This window comes from Scophthalmus maximus, chromosome 13, assembly GCF_022379125.1.
Source record: "Scophthalmus maximus strain ysfricsl-2021 chromosome 13, ASM2237912v1, whole genome shotgun sequence".
NCBI classification, from domain to species: domain Eukaryota; kingdom Metazoa; phylum Chordata; class Actinopteri; order Pleuronectiformes; family Scophthalmidae; genus Scophthalmus; species Scophthalmus maximus.
In genome coordinates this window covers 21,341,889-21,354,165 of record NC_061527.1, presented here as the reverse complement: position 1 = coordinate 21,354,165, position 12,277 = coordinate 21,341,889, and the positions used below count along the sequence as shown (strand labels likewise).

The window sequence follows — 12,277 nt, the reverse complement described above, 5'->3', positions numbered from 1 at the left end:
CGGGGGGGGGGGGCAGAGACTGCTTATGTATAGGGCCCAGAATTTGGTGCTACACCCCTGAACATAAGGGTTTGCATTGGAAAACTCATTGTAATAAAAATATAATTATTTTAATGAATGAAATATGGACACATCTGGGAGAGATTGACTCTGCACTAGTTTACAGTAGAACACAAATATGACCCCATGTGCTATCAGTGTCTGTTATTCGCCACATTTAGACATTAGCTGGCCCAAATATTTCCGCAGTTGGCGCAGATTTTAACAGGACTAAGAAATGTCATCGCCTGGTTCCACACCGTAAAAGTTCCCTGCTCACAACTCCTGTGTGTTACGTAGTATAAATAGGTCTGGTGCTGTTCTGATCAGGAACTATTTCAGCCCGGTGAAGACACAGTCGACCACTCAAGAGATTTGTAGGAGGGAGTAAGAACAGTTACGTCATCTTCCTTCAAAACTAGAGCTTGTTCCATTAAAAAAAAACATCAGATATTAATTGCAACAAGCCTGAATGAGATTGACACAGCTGTTACAGTTGTTGTTATGCAGTCGGTCAACATAGTTGCATATTTATTTCCAGTAAAATACTTTAAAAACAGTTATCTGTATCAGACAGACTTTAGCCCTGCATGAAAAAAAACCAACCTCCTCACTCATTGAAACGAGGCCCATACGACAAATCAGAGGCCGTGCCAACACAGAGGGATCAAGATTTGCCACAGTGGCCGGTCAAATATGTGCGAGCGCACATTCCTTCTAGATCCCTGTGTGCACATCGCGTTTCCATTAGATGGAATCATTTTTCTAGATGTGAGATCCTGTGTCATCCTGATAAGCCTTCAGATTCACAGATCTGTTACCTGAACTCCACTTCCTGGATCCCATTTGATCGTACGCCTGAAGCAACACACCCCCCAAAAAAATCACTGCTGTTTTTGGTCTAAACGCCTGCTAAGAATCTACGGCTATGCTGTACTTAGAGCTAAATACTTAAGTCTTCAGGTTAACATGCTCGGCTCTACTTTGTTGATCCTGAAAGCACATGAAATGATTGCCATGGTTACCATCTTAGTTGAGCCAATTAGAATGACCACGTGCTAATGTCGACTAAACACAAAGTAGAGTTTGGATAAAGTTTTGGACCTGATGATGTGGTTAGATGGCGATCGACTGGATGAACCCACAGTGCCGCTTCTGGAACCACAATGCCAACGCCCCTACGACCCCTCCGTTCTGTCGCTGGCTTTAATTTCATTTACATCTTTAAACTAGAGCCATTTTGATTTGAAGAGAAAACAGTGTGACCGTGCGAAATCATGAGGACCCACTCTTGCATGCTGTTGTTTTCTTCTTGTGCAGTACCAGCTCCAGTGGAGTTCTCCGTGGCGGTCGGTTGGCTTCCAGTGGCAGACGTGGCTCGTGCTGATCTCTGTGTTCGCCCTGCTGGGTCTGGTGCCCTTTGCCGTCTACTACATGATGACCGTCTTCACCAGCCCTCCGCCTCCCAGCACCTTTAAAGTGGCGGCAGCCTCTTTCGGTCTGCTGACGGAGATCATGCTCATCAAGTGAGTATTTACATTTTTGTGACTCTGTATTAACCTTTGTGTACCCTTAGAGTAGAAGTACCCTTGATCTGCTCTCTCCATAACTTGGCGAACACAGTCAGAATACTGATGATTATGATTAAAACCATGATGGCGGTCTGTCCACTCAAGAGGTGTTTTCAATTTACAAATGCAAACGATATTTCAAAGAAATATCTCATTTTTACGTGACTTTCAAAACAAGAAGCGGCGAGCATCCGTGCCACACAAATAGTCATCTCTGAAAACATGTTGTCGTCTGACCCGTGACACCCCCCCACCCCCCACCCCTCTTGTTTTCATTTAGCCTTCTTTCCCATTTTGATATTGCTAATTGGAACAATGCCTGCAGTCCTGTAAACCATTAGTAAATGAACAGCCTGTTTTTTATTAACATCAACCTTGTAAATAATACATTAGATTCCTGGCACAAACAATATCTACTCTGTGATTAGAAGGCAACATGTGACGAAAACTGTAATCAGATTACTGGTACAGGTTGCGTAATCCATGATTGCCCTCATGCAGTGACTCGATCAGGCTGCACATCAGTGAGGAGTTTACCGGTTTCAGGGCCGGCCATAGGATTTTAGTACAGTATTTTTATCCAAATATAGGATGAAGACATTACACAGGTATGTTATATTTATGTATCACCCAGGTGTGTCACAAAACAAATACATATTTATCCAAATAACTACATATAAAGTACCCATTCGTCCGTCTGTCTGAAACTATTTGGGGCAATCTGGACATTTAATGTTTTATGCATTATAATAATAAGTCAAAAAACATTGGTTGCAATATAATAAGCAAAACTAGCCTTTATAAATGATCGATGATGCCCGCAATCCCAGTCAGGTTAGAATTCAAGCCTGACTTTACTAGGCTGACCTTAATCGACTGGATTCTGTGATTTGGACTCCCCTGCCTAAGATATGATGCAAGTAAGTGATGTCAGCCTCCAGTCTCTTTTCAGGCCAACAGTAAAATTAAAACTTTGTGTTCGACATGTCTCCCTCCTCCTGCCGTATTTGTCTTATCTAAGACGAGAAAGCTGTTTGTAATTAACGCTACAAGTCTCGTAACTTTTCTTTTTTCCCCCCATTAACCACCCTTCGCGAGGAATGTGGCTAGTGAACTGGTAATTAATAAATATGGTTGTGCTGGTAATGTGCTTCTGCATCATTATGTTGTTGAAGCCCCTTCATCCGCGCCAGTAATGAGCTGTAATTTTATGACGGGAAATCGGTTTGTTTACCACACGTTCGGCAGGGCTCCAGCGGACGAACCGCCTTCGCGGCAGATCTCGGGCCGCGGGTACTCGCCCGTTGTTTGACTTGAATGCGGTTTCAGGTATGTCGTCGTGATAACGGTCACACTGTCACAGATACAAACACTGGTAATGTCTGCCAAACATTAAAAAGGAACAAAGTAGAATCATTATGTTGCTTCGAATCATCAAAGCTGAGAAGCATTCTAGGATATATGCAGGACAAACCGTCATCGTGCGGTGGAAATACTGTCCATTCGGTCTGTTTGGCTGCGGAGTTATCCTACTGCACTAAACAGCTCTGCTGTCAACTGATGCTAAAATCATTACTGGTGCAGTGGGACGGTCGGTGGGTGCCCTTATTAGGATCAGTGGGCCTCGCGGGCTCATGCCCCATGGTGCCTGTGCTGCCTGGGATGTGCCAGCCTCCTGCTGCCCCCTGTCAGGGTGCATCTCAGTCACTCTTCAGCCCCCCGTGGGGGTTGAGGGAAGTCCCCCCCCCCCTCGTCTCTTGCCCACCACTCACCCTGTTCATCTCTGAAACAGGCACTATCAGACAAAAAGATGAACAAGTGAACAGTTGGGAATGACTTTTTTAAATTGTGTCACACCTGCATTGTGTATTCTTGCCGTGATGCCCTTCTAATGACGGGGGGGTTGTCAGCTCCCATAAGTACTATTCCTTCCAAAAACGGTTTCTCAATAAATGTGATTTAAGTTGAAGTTCTATTTTGACTGCAATAGCATATTTCCGATTTTCACGGTCAATGTATTATCCAGTGCAGTCCCGTTTTTATCTCTTCTGTTTCTCCAAAAATGGAACGCCACTGGTTTGACACATCAAAGTGTTTGCAGGTGTCACAGTGTACCACTGCATCGGTGAAAAATAGTTGTGTAATCTCTTTTTTGGCTCCGGAGGGAGGTGCAGAAAAATCGACTGAATTGCGTCACGTGAGTCACCATTGGCTGTGGCTGAAATCTTTGCAAAAATTGGGGTGGGGGCATCTCTGTTTCAGTCTGAACAGTTCCCAGGCTGGCCACCGCCAGCATAACACACGTGAATCTCAAACTGAAATAACATTGGTCACATTGCTTCATGGGTAACGTAGACGGTTTTGATCAAAAAACGTATTAACTAAAAGTATGGTATAGAAAAAAAGATATATTCTTGGTGCTGTTGTATTAATGATTTATTATTTATAATCCTCCTTCCAGCAGGGTTGTGGGAGTTATGCTAAAGAGGAGGAATCCTGTTTTTTAAAGGATCAGGCTGCCAGTATTACGAAGTAGGAAGTTGTTTGAAAACAAAAAATCAGTACTGAAATTTTTCAACTAACAGATAATGTCTGCGCGGTCAGAGCTTGATTTGTCTTATTCCTCCGTGTCGTAGTCACATTGCTGTTCAAAACGCTCAGCGAGCCCACGAGTCACATCACTGCACTGCAGGGTGACGGTGTCCTTCATTACGCTGTAGGATTAATTAACTCAATCCCCGACACAACGTCCTGCTGCTGTCGATACTGCAAAACAGCAAAAACATCAATGTGCATCAATCCTCAACTGACAATAGTCCCCGACAAATGCACCATTGTCTCTCTCCCGTGTGACGAAATTACTGATACTTTTCAGAATGAAACTTCATATTTGTGGCTTGTTTTTAACAGATTTCCAGTAGGACCCAAGTGGGCCCGAGGCCGAGTGCCACAGACAGAGTAGAGAAGTTGTAGAGCATTGAGAGACGGACTGTAGCATTCTTCTTTTTAGTTTTCTTCATCCATCGTCTACCGCTTTATCCGTTTAAGGGCCGCGGGGGGCTGGGGCCAATCCCAGCTGACATTGGGCGAGAGGCGCGGTTCACCCTGGACAGGTCGCCAGCCTATCACAGGGCCACATACAGAGACGGACAACCATTCACTCTCACATTCACACCTACGGTCAATTTAGAGTCTCCAATGAACCTAACCTCCATTCTGCATGTCTTTGGACTGTGGGAGGAAGCCGGAGAACTCGGAGAGAACCCACGCACACACGGGGGAGAACATGCAAACTCCACACAAAACAACGTCAAAGGAGACCTCCAGAATTGTGCCCAGGCTCATTTCTGTATAATCTGCAGTCTGCTTACAAACTTACAAAATTTTTGAAAACCTTGAAAAAAAAGGGGTTTCTTCGCTGCCCTCCCCCTCCTCGTCGCAGGTTCTGTTATTGGACAGCTTCACAAAGTCACATGACGTTTGTCAGGCTCGAACTGCTTTCCAGAGGGCTGTCACACAATATGCGCCCTCTCCTTCCACCCTCCGCCGTCATGTCAGGAGTCGCGGCGCCGAGACGGTGCCCTGGCCATGCGGCGCTGCACTGTGAATTTTTATATGCCACTGCCTGGAGGTTAGAAAACTCTCATTATGCCGTGTTAGATTTATTAAAATAGATTATGGAAATGTTAATTAAGTCATTAATTACATTATTTAAGCAGCATTGACAGATAAGGGAGTGTGTACGTGTGTGTGTGTGTTTGTGTATGTGTGTTGGGGGGGGGGGGGGGTGTCAAGCTCCCTGGGTGGTTTAAGAGGATGTGATTGGTGACAAGGGACACTGTGGAGATGGCGTCGAACCGCTAGCGCTGACATGATACAAAGTGGCCTACACTGCTCTCTCACCTCACGCTACTGTCTGCAGCAGTTTGCAGAGCTGCCTGAGGACGAGCGGCTCGTCGGCCCTCTGCAGATAATAGTCTACACAAGCGTACAAATCTGGTTTTTGTTTTTAAAGCAACAACTACACATAAGTTGAGAGAATTTGAGAGAGAGCGAGAGAGAGCACGCTGCACATTTTGGGTTCCACATTTCCCTCCTTTTTTTCCCACACTTTCCCTTTTGTGTGAACATTCGAGCAAAGGCCTCAAACAATATTTCCAAGCAGCTCCGAGTGAAAACACGACGGCGCAATTGTAAGATGAATTACCCACGAGTTGATACTATGGACTCTCTTATCTGCTGACAGTTTAGTTACCACGGAGCGCGAGAAATGTGTTTTCCAATTCTCCGAGAATTGAGCTTTTCTTCGTCCCATCAAACCCTATATTAAGGGAGGGAAAATTGCTCTGATCACACTTGATAAGAGCCAATGATAGATGTTGTAAACAAGCAGAATGTTCAATTCTGATCTGAGGCATCGATTTGCCTCAGCAGACAATTATCTTGTGGACTGAGGTTATGCCTTCAGTCAATGTGCCGCGAAACGGCTTTTGTGTTTGCCGTCCAGCGTATTGCCTTTCCCCAAACAGCTCCTAAACATGTTAAGCTATTGAATCGCAATGAAGGATCGAAAATGTCGGATGGAAAAATACTAAGGGGAAATGATGAACATCTTCATTTCTCTGCTCGTCCCTCACGTTGCCAGGACTGAAAGGTGTCGGCCTCGGTATTAGGTGGCTACTGTTCGAAGAAAAAGATACAGTTTGACATTGTCCAACCGCTTTGTACACAGTCAGCTACCATGATTGGCCCCTACATCATTGTGGGTGTTCAACATCATGAGGAATCACATGACGTGACAGGACCTTGTTTTTTGTCCTGTAGCGTCTGAGCACATTGTCAAAAAAATCTTAACCAAACCAATGGACCTTTTGTAATTCCTGCATGCCAAGCAGCGAGTGAACACCGGACTGGGATGTCCACCAGGTTGATGTTAGTCCGGGCACAGAGAGCGGGGATGCTTCTACCAATTCTGAACATTTAGAATAATATCAACCAGAGAAAAGCATAGAATCCTCTTATCATCCTCTCAAGCAGTTGTGTTCATTGTTTTTGTTTTTTTATGGTCCGTAACTGGTTCACTGTCACTGTTCTCACTAACATTGTGTCAGTTGGTGTCCAAATGATTGCCGCCGCTCCGACAGAATTTCATGACATGTCATGAAGTTGCAATTTAAAGACCTTTAAGGGCTTTTACTCCTCCAGTGAAGATCCTCAACACGCATGTTCGATGTTGTGCACTGATGCACTTCAGTGTCACATTTTGCCCCGATTGCTGCTTTGGTGGACTTATTTTCCCCTTTCATTGGCCTGCCCCCGCTGCTGAAAAAAATCCGAGCGGAAACACTGCTATCAGTGAATTGCGATTGTCACAACTTCAGCCAGGCTTTAGTTTTTTTCATTGTCTGTTTCCTGTTCATTTCGGACTCTGCCACCCCCCCGCCTGCTGATTCCATTCACCTGGCCTGCCCCACCCCCACACTCGCCTGCTCCTCATCAGCTCATCAGCCCTTCAGTATATGTGCCGCTACATTCCCTCACTTCTCTGCCAGATTGTCTAGTGTGTAAACTAAGCTCTCCAGCATTCTGTTATTTTGATCCTGCTTCTGCCTGTATGTGTTTTTTGACCTGCCTTTTTTGACTTTCCTTTTTGCCTTCCCCCTCCTGCATTTGTTTGCTGCCCTTATTGACCACCTGGTTTGACCCCCTGCTTGATCATTAAAACCCCGTTCCTGCACCTGAACTGTGCTTTTGTGTCGTGCTATAGGGTTATTGGCTGCCATTTTGTGAAAGCCTGACAGTGATACACCTACCCTACTCTACTTGATACATAGTGGGGCATTTAACAGTTACAGAATCACATACTTTTTCCAGGGGTGGTGGAGACCAAAAACAGAGTTAAAAGTAAAGTGAATATTGGTCTTTGAGTTGTTGGCTTGGCTAGCTAACTTGCTAACAGCTTATTTGGATGTTAACATGTCACTGATGTGTTCACACCTTATTCTGCTGTCCACAGGTGTCCAAAAAAGAATTACTGCGTGGTTACATTGGGGAAAATAATGCCCATTAATAATTATATTTAAAAAGCCTGAAGATCTGTTGGCCTGAAGCACAACACTGTATGGTTTTACCTTTTCTATATACATCCAAAACCACAACCTTCACCTGAATATATATCTTAAATCCTTGACATACTGCAGAGAAAGAAAAAAAACAGACCGTAGACATGCTTGTATGGATATGGGCAGATGGACACTTTAACAATCTATACACCTATGTGGAGTCTTATCCTTTGTTAACACAAAAATCAATGCTAACCTCCCATGTACGACTCCTCTGCTGTACTGCAATGCCTCGCTTCACCTGGACAAAAGGAGGCCAGAGTATTTAATGCAGGCAACAACTATGTTTCTTCTGAAATGTGCCTGGCAAAGTAAATTAGTAGTATGTACATGTATTTGATAGGATACAGCGTTGACTGTGATGCCCAAATTTAATTCCATTGCTGCAGGTTCTCACACAGATACCGTTGAGGTGTTTTAAAGTCAACGTTAGACATCAGCTCTTGGCCCTGGACAGTACAGTTGTGTTATATTTTACACATGGAAAATATGTCCTCTACCTAAATATTTGGAGAGTCTGGGTCCCAATAGTCGGCATGGTCCAGTCATGTCACGAGGCGAAGCAGCACTCAAGAGTTCAACAGGGGCTTCCCACATTCGCCGAAGGCTCGGTTAATAGGCGAAGGAATTTAATAATGAGATTAGGATTATGTTATAACACTAACAACGTTATTTGAGATGAAGTGTGAATGTACCTAATTCGAAATATGTGGGATGGCGCAGTCAGACATCCACAAGTCCCTTTTGTCTCCTCATGTTTGTACCTCGGTGGTGTTTTCTCAGGTGTCTGGCGACCTTCCTCAGCGGTCGCTACCGGCAGGCTGAGCAGAGGGCCTTCACCATCCGGGCCAGGGGCACCGGTGAAGGCGGAGCGAGCCGGGGCCCAGCGGCGGGTCACGCCCCATCAGCGCCCGCAGCCAGTCAAGTCAACGCAAGGAAGGCGGATGTGTTGGAGAGTGGCTACCTTTTCTAAAAACCACAAACAGGAGTTTACAGAATTAGGGCGGCCAAGGGTAAATCCTTTGGAGTATTAGCTGTGTCTAACAGCCATTCACGAAAATCACGTCACTTTATCAGCGTAGCATTTAGTGGAGATTTTACACTTTAAAACCAATTTTTTGTATTTGCACTTTATTCAGTGGATATAGCCTCGCCTATTGCAAAGTGATGATGAGGAAGGGAATGCACGCAGCTTGCACGAGCGTGATCAGGGGGAGAGGGAGGAAAAGGCTGAAATCTCTCTCTCTTCCCTTAATGATGCCCACACAGAGACAATGGGGCGCCGCTCTGATTAGTGTCACCTGTCCTTGTGCATCTCATCAGCTCCATTATGGCTCCATCTCCCGTGCTCCTTCCGCTAATTGAATAGCCCGTGAGGTGGTGACGAGGACGGGGGGGGGGAGCAGCGTCTGTCCCGCCGCCGCTACACAAAGCGAGAGAACCTTCTTCACCAGTGAGACGCTCTGGGTTCCCGAAACATAACCGTTATCATACAGACGGAGGAAGGTGCCAGCAAGTAGCCCTTCGTGTTCTGTCACCGCCACGTCGTCTAACGCTGTATTTTCAAATGTAGCAGCTTTTCGGTTTGCACCTATACTGTGTGTTTTTCGAGGGAGACGCAACGCTGCGGTTTCTTCGATACGTCTGACAGGACGTTCATATCGGACGTAGCCACAAGCCACACTCACTTCATGTTTTCCATGTGTATAGTCCTACAGTATCTGCAGATAAAAAAAAAAATTGTTGGAAAGTGTTGATAAGAAATGATATAGCTTTGAGGTCAGGATATTGAAACACAGGGTTAAAGGCTCTGTATTTTTACTTAATGTCAACAACATCCACGAGAAAACCAAAGTTATTTTATTTCAATACCCACTGACCCAAGCCCACTGGCATTATAGATACAAATAATTCAAAAATATGTGGCAATATTTTTTGTTTTTCATTAAGGCCAAGTAATAAAAACCACTAAACACTCAAAGTTTGGACCAAAAAGTGGACGTTGCTGTAAAAACTTATTTTTAATGGGGACTATTTTCATCTACAGATTAATACACCTTTGGTATACTAGTACTATTATACCACTGTTTGTGTTTGGTGTAGTATACGTGGGCATCTATGGCCAACAAACTTCATTCTAATGGGTCATTGGAGGTACGCCAGTGCTTTCATAAAATTAGGGGCCTAGGAAGACGATAACCTTGGGTTCTTTGTATGTCCAAAGCTGCAGCCTACATTGCCCATAATGCAACCAGTACTTCCTTTATTTTCTCTTACCCTTCATGCTCAGTAAGTATTCGTGCCCCCCAGTTTGTACCACATGCACATCTCTTCTGAATTCATAGTCTACAGGCCCGAGCAGAGATAAAACCCGATGACATCAACAGGGTGATGTTTAACTCAGACTTCCTCCGCAGCCACAGAACACATTAAACAACTGTTTCCCCCTCAAGTCACAGTGTTCTCTCAGAATGTGCGGTGAATAAGTGTAACTCTGTCACTGAATTTCAGTTGGAAACGTTCCTGTATATTACACATGTTGATTAATTGAAAACTGTGTTGCTATTAACCGTCATTAACTTTTGTTGTTGAAAAAAGTTTTTATGCTGTCTGTGGAAACAAATAAAAAAAAAACTTGGGGCAGGCCTCAATCTGATGTTTACATTGAACGATTTCCAGGTCTCTCTGTGTTCAGTCCAAATGAAATACTAGTCTTTTAACAGTAGCAGCTGTGGTGCAGGGTGTGGGCTGTGGTGTCGGTGCCTCTCCTGCCAGGCAGCAGCTTTACCCTCATCTGCGCGTGCCTGGGGCACAGCTAACGTAAAAAGGCCCTCTTCTCACTTCCTTGTGGCGAGATCCCGCGGGCTTATCCCGCCCGGTCCCTCTCTGTTTCACCTCTCGGTCACGGCCATTGACTCTCAGCTGCGCGCCGCCTCCGCTCGGGGACCTTCCGTGGACAGAGCAGGAGACGCGCGGCAGTACCTCACTGCTGTATCTGGTAAATGCCACAATAGCCGGCCTGCAGAGGCTTCCCAGTGTCCCCATTGCCTGTATGGTTTCCGGGGGCTTAATGTGTGTGTGTGCGCGCGCGAGAGGGGCCAGATGGACACTTTCATGAGTGTGTGTGTGTGTGTGTGTGTGTGTGTGTGTGTGTGTGTGTGTGTGTGTGTGTGTGGATTATTCCGCCGACAACATCTGGGGCTCCACATGGTACGGCAGACTGCGGTAAGGCAGGCAGGTGGGCACGTGGAGAGTGCGCCCCTCCAGTGGCTTCTCCTGCATCTATACAGGGCATCGACGCAAATGGCAAACCGAAAGGTTACGGGGCCATCCTGCAGGACGAATCTGAACCCTGGCAAGCTCCGAAGTCTTCATCCGCCCTTACCTTCCTGTCTGACAGCAGCAGCCTACTGTTTAAAAAGTTCTTTCACATTATATTTATTTACGGGACATTATGTCCGTATCCGTACATTTCCAACAATTCGGGGCGCCGGTGTCCTGCTCAAGGACAAGAGGAGCCAAGGATAGAACTGCCCACTCCTGTAATTAATAGCCCACCTACTCTACCATCTGAGCTGCAGCTGCCCATTTATGTGGGCATGGAGCCGCCGACAACACATTATCACATTATGTTCTGATGCACGGTCGTCAGCGTTCATCACCGGGTCAAACGTGCAGATCGTAACGGTAAAGAGGCAGCAAAACTGTATTGTCCTATAGCGCTGAGACGATCAGTCAATTAGTTAAAGCAATGACAACAACATTGCAATAAGAATATGAGCAATATACTCTATCAGAAGTAAAAGTCGTAATTTGAAGGCTGTGTCCCAACTCCGGGGCTGTCCCCTTCGTCGGCCGCGTGGAGGGTCGAAGGCTGAACCAAAAATACGGCCTGGTCTACGGCGGATTTCCTGTATGCCGTCACCAGCTGGTGCCAACGGTACGAGAAAATCCGTCACCGAAGCTCATTGAATCCTGTGACTGGTTGGGTTGGGAGGGAGGGAGGCACCCGGCCGTTGGAGCCTTCGTTGCTCGGGAATGGAAGGGCGCATTTGTCGGGCCATGTTTGAAGGAGCCTTTGAAATGGGTCGGCGGAGTCGCGCCGCTAGCGTCCGAAGGAGACGGCCCCTGAGTTGCGACACGGCTAAAGTATCAAACGTGACATTAGGTTGCTCATAATTCAGACACGTGCCCACAGTCTGTGCTTTGCTACACTATCATATACTGCAGCCAAATCATATTATTGGATTATTATAACCAACAGATTAATGTGAAAGTAGCATTTTATTCTTACAGTTGGCCATGTTAGAACTGGTTTTAACTAGTTCTTATACAGCAGTGCATCATATTTTATCATTTGAAACTTTTCTTTGTATCTGAAATATTCATCTGCGAAGAAAATAGCAACTAAACTGAAGCTGGAAAATAAACTAATTGTGTCGCAAACAAACATTACATTTAACATTGTTGTGAGGCAGAGGTACGGAGTTGGCCAGATTGGAAATACTCAAGTTGAGTACAACTACTGTACCTTTAATTCATGCC

General features: G+C 45.5%; 1 protein-coding gene across 1 annotated transcript in view; it reads left to right on the top strand.

The window, feature by feature from the left end:
- LOC118318126 overlaps positions 1-10,401 on the top strand; it is a 65,091-nt gene extending 54,690 nt beyond the window's left edge. Inside the window, exons 4-5 of the mRNA XM_035647480.2 lie at positions 1,360-1,565; positions 8,516-10,401. Coding sequence (XP_035503373.1) covers positions 1,360-1,565; positions 8,516-8,705 — 396 coding nt within the window. The 3' untranslated portion in view covers positions 8,706-10,401. The remainder of the gene's footprint in view (positions 1-1,359; positions 1,566-8,515) is intronic.
- The last annotated feature ends 1,876 nt before the right edge of the window (positions 10,402-12,277 follow it).